Genomic DNA, 13,450 nt, shown 5'->3' with positions numbered 1-13,450 from the left:
GGCACCACTGCTTGACCACTGCATAGTGGAGGGCTGACAGATGGCAACGTGTGCTCAAGGCTGTCACTGCTAAGAGAATGCTCTCAGTGGAGTTGAGAGCCCGAACAAAAAAAGAAAAGAAAAAGCACCTGTAATCCCATCATATATCTGTGTATGTCTCCCAAGTTTTCTACAGTTCTGGGATCACAGTTTCCTTTATTATCCAAATGATATGATATTTCTTCTTGCATGGCTGCAGGAAGTTTTTTCTTTTGCTTTTTCTGCAGCTCTTTTCACTGGACATTACATTTCTTATGTCCAAGTTGGTGCACATAGCTGTACTTTGTTCTCTTTTATTGCTGTATAGTATTCCATCATATGACTACCACAATTCATTCATGTATTCTTCCTGTTAGTGGACGTTTGGATTCTTTCTGGCTTTTGATGAGAAACAATGTTGCTGTGAACATTTTGTACATATAATCTGATGTACTTAGACTTTCTCTAGGGTATCCTTTAGAGAAAGAGGTCATAGGTATGCATGTCTTCAACTTTGCTAAATAATGCTAAACTTATTGTACTATGCCCCCTGGCCCCCTGCAGTATAATAGAATTCCTGTTGTTCACTATCATTGACATTTGATATTGCAGAATTTTAAATTTCTGGCAAGCAGAGGGAATAAAAGGATATTTCATTGTGGTTTAATTTGAATTTCCCTTATTCGTAACAAAATTGAGCATATTTCCATAGATGATCCACCAAATACATCTCATACTGTAAGAAACTTAGACCTCAAGTGTTTCTGAGATTCCTTGAGGACTAATTTCTTTCCTGGTTGTCACTCATCATGTCGTTCTCTGTACCAAATCTTCACTTTTCACACTTAGCCCTTTGTTAACTGGTTCTCCATTCTGTTTCCACTCTTTCTTGTCTGTTCCTAAGTGCACTGCTTGGGCACAATACTGTTCCTTTATTTCTCAAAAGTAGGTTCCTATGAGGCTTCATTTGTGGTTAAGAATAAAAGGACTCCAACACAGAAAAAAGACAACTAAAAACCAAACATTAGAGATTATGTCCCCTCTGACTCCTGGTCATGCCGTTTACAAGGGTTTTCCCACTGACCATCCATTTTTTTTTTTCTTTTTCTTGAGGAAGATTAGCCCTGAGTGCACATCTGTGCCCATCTTCCTCTACTTTATATGTGGGTTGCCTACCACAGCATGGCTTGCCAAGCGGTGCCAAGTTGGCACCCAGGATCTGAAGCAGCAAACCCCGGGCCACCAAAGCGGAATGTGCACACTTAACTGCTGCACCACCAGGCGGGCCGTGATCATCCGGTTTTTAGCTTTTGCCTGACATCGCTTTTGGGGTCTGAACAATCTCCTTTATTTTTTTTAAAGATTTTTTTTTTTTTTCCTTTTTCTCCCCAAAGCCCCCCGGTACATCGTTGTGTATTCTTCGTTGTGTGTCCATCTAGTTGTGGCATGTGGGACGCTGCCTCAGCGTGGTCTGACGAGCAGTGCCATGTCCGCGCCCAGGATTCGAACCAACGAAACACTGGGCCGCCTGCAGCGGAGCGCGCGAACTCAACCGCTCGGCCACGGGGCCAGCCCCCTGAACAATCTCCTTTAATAAGAGCCACCCTTTGAATCTCTTTTCTCTCCTTGTGTCTATCCCCTACCTTTCCCAACCAAAGAAAGAAAAGAGTCAACATTATGCTACCTTTGGGATTCATGTTTCTTTCCCCCAACACCAAAAATTGGTTGGAGCTTCCAACCTATTTTCCTAACAGAAAAACATACATATATATGTTTACATATATAATGTATGTGTTTTTATACTATTAGGGCAATTACTTTTCTCAGTAAAGTCTAATAGTTTTATTTATATTGCTCCTGCATATTTCTTAACTTCCAAGTATTTATTTTCGTTACTTTTGTACATTAGGTCTTCATTCTAAATCATTATTTCTAGTGTAGATGGAAATGTTTTAAAGATGACTATTTATTGCTTTCCTAATGGTATATAACTGTAGGACAAATAGAACTGTAACCCCCCCCCCCCCCCACATGTGTGTATTGTGGAATGGCAGAAATACATTCAGTGATTTAACAGATATATATATAGACAGAAAGAAATAAAGAAGGAAATGTGTGTCTGTGTTTATGCCTATATTTCTCAATGTATCTACATATGCTACATTTATCTATCTCCTAGCTCTATCTACAGAGATGAACTGGGACCAGCCCACCCCAATAGTAATGAGGACACTTAGTGCACAGATATTGGCATATATATGCAAATTTTTTACTGATGAAAAATTCCCCATGCTTCATAATTTTCTATTTTTTCATAAACTATAGGGTCAAGATCCACATAGTGAACTTCTTCAGACTGAGGACACTGGACAAGCTTTTCTTCCCTCATGGAGTTTCTGGTGTCTAAGGCAGCTTGACCACCTGAATTTTCTCCAGCATACGCTACAGGTGGGTTCTCCGGTGTTTAGTAAGGTGGTAGTTCTGACTGAATTTTTTTCCACATTCATGACACGTAAAAGGCTTCTCTCCAGTGTGAGTTCTTTGGTGTGTGTGGAGATTTGAACTTTGACTGAAGCTTTTCCCACAGGATGAACATTTATATGGTTTTATTCCTTGGTGTGTTGTTAAGTGTTTATTAAGATCTGAACTCCATCTAAACCTCTTATCACACTGCTGACATTTATATGGCTTCTCTTCAGTGTGTATTCTTTGGTGCTTAATAAGGTCAGAGCTAACTCTGAAGCTTTTCCTACATTCCTGGCATTTAAAAGGCTTGTCCTCTGCACGCTCTTTCTTGTGAAGATCAATAAGTCTCAGCAGCTCTTCTTTCCAGGGTGAAACTTTCATTCTTTCCTTCTGTGGAAGGTCTTGGTGCCATTTCCCTCCCCTGTGTGTATCACCATGGTTTTCCTTGCCCATTGTTTTCTGGGGAACTTTCGCTCTGGCCTTTTTTGATACTATGTCTTCTGGTTCTTGTATTTCTAAGTCAGAAAGACATATAGGCTGTTGATTTTCAGTGTCATTTTTTAGCTTTAACCCTGTTGGAATAAACGTAAGAATAAGCCAATTGTATGGCAGAGCAAGAAAACCATAGGAATGGAGAAAAAAGATTCAATGATACTGATTTAAAGAAAATAGATAAGTAGAACCTTAAAATGTTATGTCTTTGCAAAGGTTCTCATCAAGGTACATTTCTTTTCTTCCCATGGTGCATTTACCTGTAGGCAGCTCTCTGGGACAGTCCTTGAACTCCGGGGATCCTTGAACCCAAGGCTCTTCCCCTTGCTCTAGACAGGATATCACTTTAGGTTTGGGGAGCACAAATAATGCTGTGAAATGGAAAAACTGAGGTCAAGAACTGGTAACTTAACAATAGCCCACACTACTTCACTGTTTCAGAAAGAACAAAGGACGCTTTTACATTTTGCTACCCCAAGAGGTGAAATGGATAGACTCTCATAGCTGGTATCAGGTTTATTCTATACTGCATTTGTCGGGGAACACACAAAGCAAAGACTGAGAAATAAACCTAAGATATATCAATAAAAGGTATATAGGGAGTGGATGTGCCTCCTCTTCTGCTACCAAGAATACCCCATATTCAATCAAGGTGGAACAAACTCCAGAGATTAAAGGGAACACAGGCTTTTCCTCTTAACTCTTTAGGAGGACTCATCCTGGATAAGACCAAGTCTAGCGGAGCCAATGTTCAAGTTCAGTGGGTTGGGTATCATATGCACATGTGATTCCTGTCATAATTATAATAAGTTTTTATTTAGCTCTCAAGCATCAGACGCTGCATAGGAAAGACTTCCACCCCTCCTGTAACTCACTGGTTCATGTCCAGGTGGAGTAAACAGACCAGAATCACTTAGTGGACTTTCTCTAAATACAGATTGCCAAGTAGGGAAAGTATTCACCCCTCAGTAATTCAATAAATATGTGTTGAGTGGCTATGGTGTGCTAGGCATGCTCTATAGGCTACAGATATAGTGGTAAAAAAGCCAAAGTCCCCTGATCCCATGGAGCTTATCTTCTAGGGGGAGAGTGAGACAATCAAACATCAACAAAACAAATTAAACGTCAGGAAGTGATAAATGTTTTGAAGAAAACTAAAGCAGGGGAAGAGAGTAGTTAAGATTCTGCATCTGTCAAACTATTTTAGATAAGGTTGTGTACAAAACCTTCCCAGCTGTTTAGGAAACAGCTTTAGTGGGAAAGTGATATTTGAGCAGGAAACTAAAAGAGAGAGCTTAGCCATGTGGCAGAAAAGTGTGCCAGGCAGAGGAAAGGGGAAAGTAGAAATGAGCATAGCAAGTTCAAGAAACAGCAAGACCACCAGTGTGGCTACACGGACTGAACAAGGGCATGAGAGGCAGATGAGGGGAGGACGGGAGCAGGGGCCAGATCTTGGAGGGTCCTTGGCATCTTGGTAAGAAGTTGGATTTTTCTGAATGTGATAAGTCATTGTAAGGTTTTGAAGCAGAGAAATGTAGCAATCTGACCAGTTTTTTTTACAGAGTTTGGCTGTTGTCTGGAGAACAGACTGTAGAAGGGCAAGAGTGACAGCAGGAGACACCAGTTGGTTAGTTACTGAGGTAGACCTGGAGAGAGATCCCACTGCTGTAGACTAGGATGCTAACACAGCAGGAGGCTCAGACATGGTGGGACTCAAAATATACTGAGAAGGTAAGAACCAAGAGAACTACTGATGCATTAGTTGTGGGGTATGATAGTAAGTTCAAGGTAAAGGATGACTCTCTGTTTCTTGCTCTGAGCAACTGGGTGAATGGAGCTGCCCTTTACTGAAATAAAAACGTACGAGAAGAGCAAATTTGGGGAACAAAGAGGAAAGAGATCCAGAATTCTGTTTAGAATAAGGCATGTGTACTTGAAAAAAGCTCCCCAGGTATCTGGATGAACCTTTCCCCTGCCCACACCATCTAATTGAGGACCAACCAGCTACTGGAACAGAGACTCTCTCACAGGGGTGCATTCCCAGATAACTGAGAACATGACAGGTTGCTCAACTCCTACTCAAAGGGAGGGGAGAATCTTTACCTAGAGAGATGAGAGTCTCATAGTTTTCTTGCATTACATCATTGTAGAGGGCCTTCTGAGTGGGATCCAGTAACTCCCATTCTTCCTGGGAAAAATACATGGCCACTTCTTCAAATGTCAGCAAGCTCTAAAGAAGAGAATCGGCTTCAGCTCAGTAACGGCCACTATAGAAACACTCCGTGGCTACCACATGGCTCGTGAACTGCATACTAGGCCAGGCACTGAAGGAATTAACTGCACATGATTTTTTAAAAAGTGAGAATGCAGAAAGGAAAGAGGCAAGGGATCAGCCAATAGCCTGGGAAGTCCCAGTTCCCCAGGGAGAACATGTAGGTTAACACCCCTCTGAGCACCTGCTGGGCAGGGTGGGTCATGGGCAGTAGGGAAAGGCAGCCCTAAACAGCTGGGAAGCACAGCTCACCTGGGACTCAGGCAGGACGAGCTCAGGTGCCACTGTCCAGTCTTTGGTGTTTGTCTGCTCAGGAGAGGCTAGGATCTGGTGAGCAAGCACAGCTGTGGGTGGAAAAGAGCCAGAGGAAATTTCTCTTGCTTCTATGAACATCCTGAGCTCATTTCTAAAATATGGTACTTAGAAGTGGTTTTCTCATTATAAATAAGAATCAAGCATCTACCAGCCCCTATAACCAGTTCCCAATTTAGTGTCTTCAGTAGCACAAGTGAGGTCAACAAAAAGAAATCTTGTTTTTACCCTTACGTGACATAAATAGCTGTGAATTTGGCAATAATTAGAGGTGTTTAAAAATGCAGTATTGAGAGAGTCCAGCATCCCAGGTAGAGAAAATGGGAAGGTAGAAATTAGCTTTGAGAGTTCAAGCAACAGCAAGTAGGACAGTGTGGCTAAGAGGAATGAACAAGGGCACGAGTAGCAGCAGATGAGGGCAGGGAGGCGAGCAGGGGTCAGATCATGCATGGTCCTGGCTGTCTCATAAGGCGTTTGCATTTCTCTGAATGTGAGAGAAATCACTGTAACATTTTGAAGCAGAGAAATGTCATGATCTTATCAGGTTTTTAAGAGTCTTGCTGCTGTGTGAAAAACAGACCCTAGAAGGACAAGAATGGTGGCAGGAGGTGCCAGTTAGGAAGTTGCTGAGGTGGACCTGGATAGAGATCCCACTCATGTAGACCAGGATGCTAACAGAGCAGGAGGCTGGGATGTGGCTGGACTCAGGCTATACTGGGAAGGTGGAGCCAAGGAGTAGTGATAGATCTGTAGTGGGGTATGATGCTAAGATCATGGTAAAGAATGAACACAAGTGGTTTAACTTGAATTACTGGGTGAATAGTGGTGCCCATATGGAGATGGGAAAGCTAAGAACACAAGAGATTTGGAGGAGAGAGAGGAGGGATCAAGAATTTTAGGATAAAGAATGAGCATGTGCACTTGGAAAAAGCTCCCCAAGTGATCTGGATCCAACTTTCTCTTGCCCACACCATCTAATTGAGGACCAACCAGCTACTGGAACAGAGACTCTCACAGGGGTGCATTCCTAGTTAACTGAGAACATGACAGGTTGCTCAACTCCTACTCAAAGGGAGGGGAGAATCTTTACCTAGAGAGATGAGAGTCTCATAGTTTTCTTGCATTACATCATTGTAGAGGGCCTTCTGAGTGGGATCCAGTAACTCCCATTCTTCCTGGGAAAAATACATGGCCACTTCTTCAAATGTCAACAAGCTCTAAAGAAGAGAATCGGCTTCAGCTCAGTAACGGCCACTATAGAAACACTCCGTGGCTACCACATGGCACATGAAATGCATGCTAGGCCAGGCACTGAGGAATTAATTGCACATTATTTTTTAAAAGTGAGAATGTAGAAAGGAAGGAGGCAAGGGATCAGCCAACAGCCTGGGAAGTCCCAGTTCCCCAGGGAGAACATGTAGGTTAACACCCCTCTGAGCACCTGCTGGGCAGGGTGGCATGGGCAGCAGGGAAAGGCAGCCCTAAACAGCTGGGAAGCACAGCTCACCTGGGACTCAGGCAGGACGAGCTCAGGTGCCACTGTCCAGTCTTTGGTGTTTGTCTGCTCAGGAGAGGCTAGGATCTGGTGAGCAGGCACAGCTGTGGGTGGAAAAGAGCCAGAGGAAATTTCTCTTGCTTCTGTCTATGAACATCCTGAGCTCATTTCTAAAATACAAAAGATTCTGATTCTTTCAATAGAGATGAGGCACCTTTACAAGTGTGTGGGATATGCAGAAGTAGCTTTCTCATTGTAAGTAAGAATCAAGTGTCTACCAGCCCTACCCCTAGAACAGGTTCCCCAGTTTTCATAAGCACAATCAATAAAGAAAAACCTTTTTTTCCTCCTCTCATGATGTAAATTGTTCTGAGTTAGGGAAAAATTAAACATATTTGAAGATGAAGTACTCAGGGACTCCAGTGTACAGTAGAAGACGTAGTTTTTTTTTTAAACATTTTATTTTTCCTTTTTTTCCCCAAAGTCCCCCGGTACATAGTTGTGTATTTTTAATTGTGGGTCCTTCCAGTTGTGGCATGTGGGATGCCGCCTCAGCATGGCTTGATGAGCAGTGCCATGTACGCGCCCAGGATCTGAACCAGCAAAACCCCGGGCCACCGAAGCAGAGCACACAAACTTAACCACTCGGCCATGGGGCCAGCCCCCAGAGATGTAGTTTTTAATCTTTATTATTTTTTTCCTGGTACAGAATAGCATTCACATTTTGTCACTGACAGCACATTTCTGATCCCAATTCCTTCTGTATTTTACAAGGATGAGGTGGCCCTAACCCTCCCCACTTTACTAAGGAAGAGTTCATGATGTTATTACCAGGGTTCTGTGGTTTGGATATTTCTGTACTTTAGGCCAACCTCCAACTTCACCCACAGCTAGTCTATTCTACTACCATCAGGGAGTGGCACTGTAATCGCTAACATGGTTGCATTTGCAGATCCACAGAGATGGGCACCTAGAAAATGTTTACAACGTTCTGGCTGAACAAATGACTATTATAGCTCCCAGGAGAAGGAAATTATCATGAAGCTCCTTACCCCTCTTACATACAGGTTCAGTTTCTTTATGACTATTCTTGCTCAGGTATTCTTGTTGACATTGGTATGTATTCCAAAATTCTTCATCCTGGCACATGCCCATTGGCTGGGACTCTGCTGGCTTCAGCTTGAAGCCTGGGGCCTCTGCTGTTTCTCCCAAGAGCACTGCCTCTTTTCCCAGCTCATGAGCTGCAACCTGGAAATGATTCCCATCCTGGTTACCACAGAACTTACTTTTGGTTTAGGAGTTGGTGGAAGAGGGAGGAAAAAGCAGAGAGTCCTGATGGTGGGGATTGAGAGACACTAAAAGAAATGACAAAAAGACTTAAAAGATATTAGGCCACCACTTTCCACAAAGAACTATCTACAAAATCTGGGAAAATTAGAATGAAAAGAAAAAGGGTGTGGCTACTACCAGCCCTCCAAAACAGCAGCCCCCACTCCTGTGCACAGTCCAGCCCAGACAACTAGTAGGGTTGCGTAGGCCACCTGTTCTCATGCTGCCTCGACAGGCTTTCTCTCTTGACTTACATCCCTGCCTCAGTGATTTCCTGTCTTGTACTTCTCAAAAGATTGAGGAATTGAATAAAAAAGTTGTCCTGTCAACCAGATTTCTCCCATGGTTAGGGAAGGTTTTTCAGAGAATGGGGATGAAATGGAGAAAAAATGGGGAGGAAAAAGTCTGGCTCCAACCTACCTCCAAATGATTTTGAAACCAAACATAAGCCTGCACTGCACTCTTCACAGCAGGCCTGAAGCTGGTTATCTGCTGGCCCCTGCCCAAGGTCACACCTTGAATCCACCCCTCACCAGCAGAGCCAAGGCCAACCACTAAGGAAGGGCAGTGGAGGCTCCTATCTATTATACAGAGGTCATTTTCCCTCTGTGTCTTTCTTCTCTTAGCTACTCTGTTAGGATTTCCAAATCTCTGTTTCCTTTTTCCCTTTGCACTTTTTCTCTTTGCTGTCTTCCCATAATTGTTTGGTTTTTCTCTTTTTTTTCTTCATTTTGGTCTCTATGTTTCCTCCCTTTTTCGAATCTGCCCCTTCTTCTCCAACTCTTATTGCCTTTTATGTGTTTCTAAGAACCTAAGACCCGTCTCCTTGGCCAAGCCAGACTAGGCTTATGATGCTCATTCACCTTGGCTCGAAAGAGGGCAAAAAGCAACTCTTACTCTAACAACAGGGAAGTCTCTGCTAGATCTCTGAAACCTGTGGACTAACTATTGCTATGGGTCTGCGGTTTCAGGTCCTGATTTAGATTTCCTAAGGAACAACAGAACAGTGACCAAATTCATCTTCTTTCTCAATTAACTGCTCCCAACCCCAATACATCCACTTTCACTCTAATTCATTCTACATAACAGAAATTTTTTTTCTCACCCCATTCCTTGATTGACCAGATTTCCCTTGCAAGTGTTCTACCGGGGCCACAGACTCCTCAGTGCTCTACAGATGATGCTTCTTTATCCCAGTCTGGGGGTCCCTGTGGAGAATGGTCAGGAACTGCTTTAGCAGCAGCAGTTCCAAGATCTGCTCTTTTCAGTGGATCGCTGGCCTCAGTCACTGACAGCATAATTCCTGATGCTGGCCCAAAGCCTCACGGGGTCCAGCTGCCTCATGAGAGTGGAAGCTCCAAAGCGCTGGCTAGAGCTCTTGGAACAAAAACTGTTCATTTGTGGGGTATATTTCTTACTCTGACTGGATCTCTCTGTAAGATGTCCCTTGGTTTCCCACAGAGCTCTGATTTGACAGTTCAAATATTCAGCCACTTCAGACCTACCGTCATCATTCTCCTCTAGGAACTGTTTTGCTTCTGTGTTGGGCACCCCACCAGCACCACCCTTGACAACTGAGGTCCAGTCTGGTCTGGAACAAAATCAATAAAAGGATCTTCTTCCTAAGGCACCAAGGGTAGGGAAAAAGTGCATGTCAATAAAGAACTCACGTGAACTTTACTACTTACTACAATATTATGAGAGAAAAATGAACAGGTCTTGCCTTGCCTTCCTCTTAAGCACAACTGCCAGGCCCTTAGTTTCCCTCTTTTCTTTCTATCATTCAATTGAAACACAGCACAGCTTACTGAAGACAAATGCCAACTGATGACTACGCCTTGACAAAAATAATAATTTAGGAAAGGTTAGTGGTGAGAAAATTGGTACCCACTGGCTGCAGAGAGTTTCGGGATTATCCAAAGATTTAATTGATGTGCTTCCTATCCCATCTTACCCACGTGAAGGGCAGATTAGGAGAACATTCTGCCTTTCTCTAATATTTTAACATGTCATCCTAGTCTTGTGTCTTCAGTAAGGGAGTACAACTTCTATGACCCTTCATCCTCTTGTGAAGATGAAGGCTCCACTCTGTGGAACATTTGAGTCGCCCTTCCATTGTATAATACTGGCAGGACAGCTGACAATGACATCAGAGGAGAAGGAAAGTAATCAGGGAAAAAATAGCCTTACTCTGCTCAGAAAGCATCCCCAATTACGTAACCAGATGCCCAACATTCTTCTCTGGCACTTCTTTCCCAGGCGTATAAGGGGCACTATGCAGAAGATTGACACCTGTATGTTTATGTTTCTCTTCGCTTGACCTAGAAACCTTACCCCTGGCCTTGTTCACAAAACGTTCATCTAAATGTTGAGGCTCAAAACAGCAGAGAACGGGAGCGGGTGAGGATACGGTGACCCTTCCGCTGACTTTACATTTCTTCAAGGGTCATTCAGACCTCTCAGCCAGGCTGACGAGAGCCTCCCTCGAAAGTCCTGAGGTGATCCAGCAGAAGCAGCAACGAAATACGTCCAGGACTCCAAGGCAGTCGCAAACGGCCGGCTCCTTGTCGCCCACGCGGCCTCAGGCGGCACGGGGACACCTGCTATGCTTTTGCATCAGCAGAAGCCGGCCTCTGCGAGGCTGACCTGCCCCGTTCTCCCGCGGTAACAGCAGCCAGCCACGGAAACGCAGCGGAGGCGGGAAAGCGGCCGAGACGGCCCGCCCCGCCCCCGCCTGCGGACGGCCGACGGGCGCCCGGGAGCCCGGGAGCCCGGTGCGAGCGCGCGGTGGCCGAGCGGCTCCAGCCGCGGCGCTGGGCGCTGTGGGCGCAGAGGGCAGAGAGAGGGGCCGCCGGAGCCCGCGGGTGGGCCTCGCCCCGGGCAGTCCCGCCGGAACCTCACCGGGGAGGCAGCCCGGCCCGGACACGCCGCCGCCCGCGGAAAATGGCTGCCTCCCCCCTTCCGCCCTGCAGCGGCGGCGACTCTCAGGGTCTCCGGGGCCGACGCCGAGGGGGAAGCCGCTTCTTGTTACCTCAGACAGCTCGGCTTCGTGGACGCCGCTCCCTCGGCCCCGGGCTCCACTGCAAGTCGCCGCCCTTCCGACGCCGCCCTGAGGAGCGCCGCTCTCCGCCCCGCACCACTCCCAGGCGGGCCCGGCGAGGCGCGCGCGGCCCGGCGAGCGAAACCCAGGGCTCGGAGACGCAAGCCTGGCTCCACCACGACCGCTTCCCGAACCCCAGTTCACCGGTACCCGCCCCCTCCCGCGCCCCAGCCGGAAGCGGAAGTGACGCACATTCGGGGCGGGGCTCTGTGCAGCCTGCCTGCGTCTGCGAGTGCGCGGTTGAAGGCCTCGCCTTAGAGAGCGGCTTCCTGTCCCGGTTTAGCCCTGGCGGCAGGAAAGAGTTAAAGCCACCGAGTCTGTAGGGCCACCGAGGCCTAGACGGCCCAGCGCGCGGCTCGGCGTGTGGGTGTCGCCGTCTCGCGTCCGTGTTGTTCCTGCGTCGCTTCAGGCGGCCGGCGGCGGCTGGTAGCCGGGAGGGAGCCTGGCCCGGGGCGTGTCGCCGCAGGTGCGCGCGATGTGCTCTCGGCCTTCCAGCGGCCCAGCCGGCAGTGCCCGAGCTGTCGCCCCGGGGCTCGGCAATCTCCGGCAGTGAGAGGCCTTTTTGTCCCCGTCAGGCTCAGCGGCCCCTGAGGGGTTTGTGCCTCTCACTGGGCCGCGCGTCCCTCACAACGATTCTGTTTTTTCTTGTGAGGTAGGTTTAACCTGTGAAATAGGTTCCATTGATAGTTCTCCTTGACAGAAAGTGAGCTAAGAAGTGACTTGCTCAAGGTCACCTGATCTACCAGTGGCGGCTCCTAGGCAGGCATTTAGGTCCCCTGTTGTCCTTTCTTCTGCTTTTTCCACTGCAGCATGCCCCCCGGACGGTGGGAACCTTCTTTTCATCTCGTATCGCCTGCAGTGTCTGGCAGATACCTGGGTAAGATAGGCATTCTATAAATATTTACTGAATCGCATTTACAAGAATCGGAGTATTTCGAGTTGTCGGTGCTCTCCTAATTAGGGATCTTTTTGTAGTGTCAGCCTATACCCGTCAAGTGATTCTTTACTAAGTCGGCTACGTGTAGCTAGAGTTACAGAGTCGATAGGACAGTGTCTTTGAGTGAGGCAATCTGGCAAAAGGACTGAGGCAATGTGACCAATACCAGTAACACGAGGTGGGACAAGGTCAGATGTGAGCTGAATGCTGCGGAAATTCCAAGGGAATGCAAGTTGACTTTTGGTTGGGGAAAATTATAGAAGACCTTGAGACACTTGCCCAGAGCAGGGACTGGGGCCATATTCCCGGCAGAGGAAAAGGTAAGAGCAAAGAGCAAAGCCTTGAAAGCTGGACAGATGAGAGTGTGAGAAAATCTGTAGCACGTTTTTCTAATGTAATTGGGCTACACATTCGGAAAAAGAGTGAAAGTTAGAAAATAAGTTCACGTGGACCTCTTATGGAGCGTTTTGAATGGGACTGAAGAGACTGCATTGAATAAAGTAAATCTTGGAGCATCATTTGAGGGTTTTGGAGGGAGCTTCCTTCCAGGTCCGTTCATCTGGAGGTAAGTTTAAGGTGGGAATGAAATGGGAGACCGTTCCCAGGCCATTATACTGTTTTTGCTGTTAGATAGACGGGTGTTACGCTCCTCTGAAGTCTAGATCTTGATCCTTTTTGAGTGAAAGGAAAGGATTAAACAAAGGCAATAAGGAGCATCTGCCTAAGTCACTTGAATATGTTTAAAAGCAGGTTCATTTCCCTAGAATCTCAGTCAGGTTGGAACTTAGTTTCTTCAAAAGCAAGTCTTGTCTCCAGTCTGTCAGAAGCAGTGGACAGTAATGCTCTTAGCATTGAGATCCTCATCATCTGGCCCAAGGCTGAGCATATAATTGGAACTTATTACACTGAATCAATGAAGTTCTGCCAGCAGTGTCCTTGGATGTCATTGGCAGGCTTGATTCATAACATGGGTAGGGTGTTGGTTGTGGAAGATGGGAGACGTGTGAAAGGAAGGAAATCAAGGCGCTA

At 46.2% G+C, this 13,450-nt stretch overlaps 1 protein-coding gene across 1 annotated transcript; it reads right to left on the bottom strand.

Annotated features, from left to right (window-relative positions):
• Nucleotides 1-2,263: 2,263 nt before the first annotated feature.
• LOC124233175 (zinc finger protein 75A-like) lies at nucleotides 2,264-11,544 on the bottom strand. Its single transcript, XM_046650327.1, has 9 exons — nucleotides 11,416-11,544; nucleotides 9,890-10,006; nucleotides 8,108-8,303; nucleotides 7,068-7,159; nucleotides 6,651-6,777; nucleotides 5,501-5,592; nucleotides 5,080-5,206; nucleotides 3,237-3,347; nucleotides 2,264-3,056 (listed from the first exon to the last, which is right to left on the bottom strand). The coding sequence occupies exons 2-9, from the start codon at nucleotides 9,896-9,898 to the stop codon at nucleotides 2,461-2,463; spliced, it is 1,350 nt and encodes a 449-aa protein (XP_046506283.1). The 5' UTR covers nucleotides 9,899-10,006; nucleotides 11,416-11,544; the 3' UTR covers nucleotides 2,264-2,460.
• Between the last annotated feature and the right edge of the window lie 1,906 nt (nucleotides 11,545-13,450).

Source organism: Equus quagga, unplaced genomic scaffold (assembly GCF_021613505.1).
Source record: "Equus quagga isolate Etosha38 unplaced genomic scaffold, UCLA_HA_Equagga_1.0 156083_RagTag, whole genome shotgun sequence".
In the NCBI taxonomy this organism is placed as follows: Eukaryota; Metazoa; Chordata; class Mammalia; order Perissodactyla; family Equidae; genus Equus; species Equus quagga.
This window is presented reverse-complemented; position numbering and strand designations above follow the sequence as displayed.